Source organism: Xenopus laevis, chromosome 3L (assembly GCF_017654675.1).
Source record: "Xenopus laevis strain J_2021 chromosome 3L, Xenopus_laevis_v10.1, whole genome shotgun sequence".
Taxonomy (NCBI): domain Eukaryota; kingdom Metazoa; phylum Chordata; class Amphibia; order Anura; family Pipidae; genus Xenopus; species Xenopus laevis.
Genome location: NC_054375.1, coordinates 18,795,395 through 18,802,833, shown reverse-complemented (window position 1 = coordinate 18,802,833; position 7,439 = coordinate 18,795,395). Strand labels below are relative to the sequence as shown.

The 7,439-nt window shown below is 40.5% G+C and overlaps 1 protein-coding gene across 1 annotated transcript in view; it reads right to left on the bottom strand.

Annotated features, from left to right (window-relative positions):
* Nucleotides 1-211: 211 nt before the first annotated feature.
* Nucleotides 212-7,439, bottom strand: part of adra1b.L (adrenoceptor alpha 1B L homeolog) — a 33,604-nt gene continuing 26,376 nt past the window's right edge. Inside the window, exon 3 of the mRNA XM_041586024.1 lies at nucleotides 212-1,439. Within this exon, the coding sequence (XP_041441958.1) occupies nucleotides 955-1,439 (485 nt within the window). The 3' untranslated portion in view covers nucleotides 212-954. The remainder of the gene's footprint in view (nucleotides 1,440-7,439) is intronic.

Here is a 7,439-nt window from a genome sequence, read left to right as displayed (position 1 = left end):
TGAAAGAGAAAAACAATTGTCATTGGATGGCGTATGTCTTCTGCAGATTATAACAATAGGGTGCACTTGCTATTATAATGACAGGTTAAAGAATTTGGAGAGGTGAAGGAAGGAGCCATCTTGTGTTTGTACAAATTATAAATGTGTTGGCATGGAAAGAAAAATATCTCAGAGACACAGTAATTGATCACAAATGCAATTCTCCTCAATGGCTCTTATAGTGTTTTTATTGATAATTCCTCTTTTATCTTTAGATAAAATTGGTTTTGTTCCAAATGTGCCTATATATGGATGAGTAAGGCCAGTCAGAATATAAATGTTTAAGGATAGCAAATATACTTATTTCAGAGCACAAAATGTAGCATAATTAAAGGGCACTTATTAACACACATATAAAGAAAGTATGTGGAGCATATTATATTTCTTCTCAAGTTCTTTAGAACATGTATGAACTGATGGTTCTTCAACCTTTATCAATAAATGTCATCATTGTCAGGCCAGCATGATGGAAATGTCATACTTATTATTTCAGGAAACATCAGATTATGTCTTTTTTCAGTCGATAAGAGCTACTTTCTTTAACTACTCTTTCTCTTCAAATCTATTCATTCATCATCATTGGAGTTTATAGCTCGGTCTGACCTTGTCAACTCTACCACATCTTTAATCTGCAGCCTGTCTAGGTGGATATATTTATTAAAGCTATTTGCAGCAAACCTAGACCTGGCAAGACCATTTTTATTTAACCCATTTGGTCCAAACTAGTAATTTTGATCAATTCTAGGTTGACTCTCACAACAAATTTCAATTTGAATTCAAGAAACCACCAACACTTCACAGATGCTGACTGCAGGATACACATCATACAGCTTTATGTATTTAAACAAGCAGTTGATCCCAGGTTTGCTATCAGTAAGATGAAACCAAATCTGGGGCAAGCAGATCAGTAGATGCTTATAGCCCATTTTGGACAGATGCATCATTTATGTATTCTGTAGTCCCTTTGGAAGAGAAGACACTGCAGGGGATGTCTTGTTCATTGCTTTGTAAAGGCTTGTGATGATCTAGCTTTCCTGAGAAATAGGGATGTTTCTTTTCCAGTGTCCTGTTTTCCTGGCATGTATTTCTCAAGAATCTTGGGCTTGGGGCATTGGTCACTATGGTCCTTTGGCTGCCGTTTATGAATTGACTAGTTTCTTCAAGTGAATCTTTTCTGGAATGGGATACTGCGCTGCCAGGCCGAGGTCTATACTGAGATCTCCGGAATGCCAAATGCTTTTTGTTTCCCCACTGACACGTTAGGATCCGGAGGAAGGCTCGCTTGAACTCCTTGCTGGAGCAGGGATAAATTATTGGGTTGATGCAGCTGTTGAAGTATCCAAGCCAAAAGATGATTTTCTCCAATGTAACCGGGGGCGTCAGTTGATCAGACAGCGAACCTAGAATGGAGTAAAGCAAAATCACTTTGAATAAGGATTTTTTTTGAACTAGGGTTCTTTTTCAAGATTTGAAGGCTTTTCTGAATAAACTGACTTATGGGTATTGTAGATTTGAGGGTTTAAGTTAAACCATAAGTAGTTATTATCAAAGAACAAAGATTATAGAACATGACACTAATACAGAATTGCTGTGTTGTAAAAGAAGCTAAAGGTTAAGGGCCATTCTGTTATTAGAATGTATAGTGTTTGCACAAGGAATACATCTGTTGTCTCATGCCACAAGTATTGCTAGTGCAAGGTCAAGAAAGACACATATAGTTTCAGAAACTACAGCATAGATACCATTCTGGACACTGTGCTGACACAGTAGTTGCACCTTATTTGGCTATTGTACTGAGACTGTGAGTCTGTCCCTAAGATGGAAATAGTGACACAGTTATGCTAAAACAAGAATGATGATTGGATGCCTCTGGATCAGCCCCATGGAAGAAGAAATGGTTAAAATGGTCATCTGTTGTATTGCTAATTGTTCCCTCAACGTTTCAGGACATATGAGCTATTATTTAATACTTTATATTATATTACTCTGTATTAATGTATACCTCAAATAAAGCTGTCTGGTAAATATCCTGAGTGAATCTGAATGGTTCAGGTCAGGCCCAGGGGAAACTTTGGGGCCAGGCTCGATTTGAGTAAGTATTTATTTAAATCCAAGAGAGACTTACTCGTTGTGGGTGAGAATCATATATCCCTAGTGGAGAATCATATTTATAAACGAACGACAATATATACAAGAATATATTATATATATTATACATAAATTTGAATACGACATCTATCCGACAGGTATCACCTGAAAGAGGAAGTCCACTTTAAAGGGACATAAAAGTAGAGTGTTTCTACCGAAATGTTGTTGGAGAAGGAAAGTTGTTTAGCACTTGAGGGTGCCAAATGTTAGGCACCCCCAAGTGAATGTATTTACTTACCTGAAACCCCGGACCGGTGCTCCTAACAGCAGAATGTAACAATTCAAATACACTCATGATACTTTGTACAGCTTGTTAACTTTCAGCCCAGTGTATTTTCCAAACACGTGACCCAGCGTGAAATACCAACAGAGATGAAGACGCAATGCTTATTTTCAAATGGTGTACCTAAGATACCTCCAAATCTTTATTGTGTGGAATGTAAAAAACTGCACCGGCCCAGTGTTATTTCAGCGAGCACCACAGAGCGCTCCTTTTCCGACTTCTTCTTTCTTCAAATTTCCCGGGGCAGACACATGCACAGTAGAATGAAAAAGCTGACTTTTTAGTTAAAGTTCAGCTTTTCACTCGAAGAAAGAAGAAGACGGAAGAGGAGCACTCTGTGGTGCTCACTGAAATAACCCAGGGCCGGGCCAGTTTTCTGCTGATAGGAGCACCAGCCCAGGGTTTCAGGTAAGTAAATACATTCACTTGGGGTGCCTAACAATTGACACCCCCCAAGTGCTAAACTCTGCTTCTCCTTTAAGCAAAGTTTAGCACTTGGGGGTGTCAATTGTTATGACACCTGACTGGTTGCCACTGTTCAGCAGTAAACACAATAAACAAAACACATAAGTGTCTGTGGTTGTTCATAATTGCTATATTATTGGTATATTATCAACATTCAATGCACAACATTAGCATAGGGTGGGGCCATTTCACTTGGATTTGATTCCCACCAGGAACTCCATACTTTGTCCAACTTGCTTGAAGTCCACCTGGCTTTGCCCACAAACCCATTTCAGGAGCACTCCATTTCAGAGCACTCTGCTTTGGATCGAAAATTGCGGCACCCATGGCCACATTGTGGCATAACTACGTCGGTTCCTGACCTCCAGCTTTGTTTCCTGACTACGGTATTTACTGCCTGCACTGATCTTTTTGCCTAGATATGAGTACAAACTCTCTTAACCCCTTTGGATACTGCAAATTCGACTTTTCTGCATACAGCTTCCTCCTTGGTCCTAAGGTTATTTGATTCAGTATTTATTCTGCTAGTATTTAAGGTCAAACGTATCTCAAATGTCATTTCTATTAAATGGCTCCTTAAAAAGTAATGGCACAAACAGCTTTCTCCTGACCACCCAAAATAAAACTCGCTCCAGTGAAACCACAACAGTTTGGTGTTTGGGGAAAGTTACAACAATCTATTTTTAATTGTGTTTGATATCTCTGTGAAGTGGTGATTCGTGCAAAGCACCCTAAAGGGCTATCAGAATTTGGATATTTGGACACATATTAATCCCTTGTCTTTTAAGTCAGCTATAATGTTCCCACTAAAATATGCCCAATCTATGACATCAGCACACATAAATTACGGAGCCGAAAGGGAATTTTGTATGTACAGACATAGGGGCAAATTCACTAACCGGCGAAAATTCGGCATCACTGGCTTCGCGTACATCGTAACAATTCACCTGGACAACGCTAATTCACGAAGATCAGAAGTTGCGCACAGGGTACCGAGCGCTGGCGAATTTATGCCAGCAAAATAACACTCAGCAGTTCGAAGTTACGCTACTGTTGGCTAATTAGCATATGGCGTGCAGTTAAAGTACAATGGCCGTATATGCTGCAGCAAATACATTACACAACACAAGGCATGGGAACCTTAATAAAATTATATAAAGTTGTTATAATGCCCTACACATGTGTCCACGGTATAGTTTAGGTGCCATATGTTAGCAAATGTAGGGGGGAAGGAGGGTACCACAAAAAAAAAAATTTACGATCTTTTTCAGTCTATCACCCTTTAAATAGGAAAAACGCCCGCATTTTTTGGGACTTAGAAAAATATTCAACTTTTTTATGAGGAACTCCTATCTACTCTATCGCACTTCGCCTTGTCTGAGGTGGCGAAGGCAAGTCTGGCGATAGAGGTAATAGTCAGTAAAATCAAAAACTTAGTGAATTTGCGTAGTAACGCTCTTTGGTCAGACCGAAAATTCACCTGGCGTTAGAGTGTGAAGTTGCGCCAGAGTCTATCTCCTTGGCGAAATTACGCCAGCTACCATTAGTAAATTTTTTAAGTGCTGAAATGACGTCACGCTGGCGAATTTTCACCAGCGTTAGCCACTTCGCCCTTTAGTAAATTTCCCCCATAGTTCTGTGTTGGCCACATCTACCATGTGGTGCCCAAAATTAGAGGGAGGAGCATCATTATCTTTCTTTTTATTGTATTTCTTGTATGTAAATTATGTATACAACCCCTGACTGCCAGAAAAGGGAAGGCAAATACATGTGAACTGTTCAATTACCATAAGGAAGACAGTGTGCACCAGACCAAGATCTGTGCCTATGAAGATGTACCCAGTAGCCCCCATCTTCTTTTCTACTGATTCCCAGCACATGCTCTGGGCTGCTGTCATATTCCTCAGCTTAGGGACCCACTCACACTATAAATTAAATATACAATATATATAGTATAAAATTAACAGTACAAGTTAACCATCAGTCTTGTATGTATGTATGTATAGTATGTATATTTCTATTTATATAGTGCTCCTTGAGGGCAAAGCACTGTACAGCAAAACAATAAATTAGTAGTAACAAACAAGGGATCAGTGCAATAATAAGTAACAAAAAGTGCATTATTAGGAATATAATTCACATAAATATAAAATATAATTACAATACAGATTAAGTGCTCAGTGTTAAGGGAACAAAAGGATGGAGGACCCTACCCTGTGGGGCTTACAGTCTAAATGGAAGGGTAACTTACGGACACAATTCGGAGGGGTATTAAAGCGCTGTAGGTTACAGTGTGTGACACATATAAGTGCCAGTTCCCAGTTCAGGTGTTATCCAGGTGCTCCTAGAGGTAGTCTTTGAGTTTCGTTTTAAAAACATTGAAGGAGGATTCTCTTCAGAGAGATTCAAGAATGGCATTACAAATATAAGGAGCAGCAAAAGAAAAGGGTTTGACACAAGAAACAACAATAGTAGTGGGGGGTGCAACCAAGAGGTTCAGGCCCGGATTTGTGGAGAAGGTTAAGGCATAGGAGATACGATAGTTTTTAACATTTCCTGTACCCATCCCCATTGCTCTGGTCCCGATGATGAAAATTTGATTGAACATAAGAAGGGGATGGGCCAGCGGGCCTAGGGGTGGCTGCTATGTAAATCCGGCCCTGAAGAGGTTGCTCTGAGAGGAGCGGAGGTTTCAGCCAGGAACATATAGAGAAACAAGAGATGAGATGTAGTTAGGTGCAACAGAATAAAGGGCTTTGAAGGTTATGAGGATGTGTTTATAAGTTATTTTTTGATTTAGAGGAAGCCACGTTTAGGTCTTCAGCGGGGGAGGGGCCTGTACCCTTTTGGACGTGAGGAGGATAATTCTGGCAGTAGTGGGTTTTTTTACAAGTTTTTATTTTTGCATTTTTAATTTTTTAAACAACATTATTTGTAGGAAAAGAAGAAGTGTGAGAAGAGAAAGGTTTGGAGTGAAGAGAGGAGGGGGAAGGATTTAACATTAAACATGTCAACTTATTCATGCACACATAAAGTGGAGTTAGTTTTTGCCTCATGGAAAGATACCCAAGTACAGGGAGTTTACAGGGAGAACAACAACGGACAAAGTACAGAGCCTTGCAGCACCCCTGCATTAAGTCAAACTGGAGATGAGGTTTTGTTAGCATAGGAGACAGTGAATGATCCGTTAGAAAGAAGAAGCCAAGATGCAGCCTGGTTACAGATGCCAAGCGAATACAGAATCTACATCAGGAGAGAGTGGTCAACCGTATTAAATGCAGATGATAGGCCAAGGAGGATAAGCATGGAGAAGTGACCTTTGGCTTTAGCAACCTGAAGATCATTTTTAACTCTAAACAAAGCTGTCTCCGTAGAGTTACCAGGCCGGAAACCAAATTGCAGTGGGTCCAACAGATCATGGGTGTGTAGAAAGTTAGTAATATGGGAGAACACAATACATTCTAGGAGTTAAGAGGCAAGTGAGACCGGATGGTAATTTGACAAGACAGGATCGGTCAAGCATGGCCTCTTTAAGAATAGGCTTTACACAAGCCTGTTTGAAAAGAGATGGAAAGGTTCCAGAAACAAGAGAAGATTTGAAGATGTGAGTAAGTGGTGGCATAAGCTCAGAAACACCACATCCAATGGTTCGGGGGTGTAAGAGAAAGAGAGACCACCATGAGAAAGTGCATCCTCAATGGTGGTATCATTCTGTGAACGCCATATTTCTGTTAGAAGACTAAGTGAATTAGAGCAAAAAAGATCATGGATAAATGTGGATTTGTTAGATAAAGAGCGGGTGTTAAGAATAGCCCAAGAAAATGGAAGACAGGAAGAAGGAAGAGTTTAAATCTGAATAAGGTTAGAGAAAGTAAAGGAACAAGAAGATTTGCGCAAGTTGGCAGGAAAATGAGGATGAATATAAATTGGTATGGAGAAGGGTCCAGGGTCTGGAGAGTTATCCCCTGCAGCCAGCAAAAGTAGGTACAAGAGGGAGAAGATGTGGGAAGAGGATTTGAAGTGACTACACATGCGGGTCTTGTTAGTAAGGTGTTGCAAGTAGTTGTAAAGTGTATAAGAGCTGGAGTATGTGGATGGACAATAGTAGGGTTAAAGGAAGTAAGCACCTCAGAGAGCACCATGCATACAAACAGATCGAGTATGATTAGCTTTGCCATTGCAGTTTCTTGCAGGTAAATTGTAGTGTCATGTCCTCAATGGAATACACCTGGTTAATTTTTGAAGAAGAGGACCACCAACCTGGGATAACAGGCAAGCAATAATTACTGGTGGTGGGGGTGCCTAAGAACAAAACACTAAGGATAATGTAAGGATCCGCTTCCGCGTTCCTTCCAGCGCAGGCGCAGGCGCGCTCATCGGGGAACCGAAGGCGCAAGGGCATCAGCGACGGACGCCAATGACGGACGCACTGACGTCAGCTGTGCGACGCCAGCGTGAGGACGCCAGTTTTGCGCCAAATAGCTCTATTTAATCCTAATCTGTA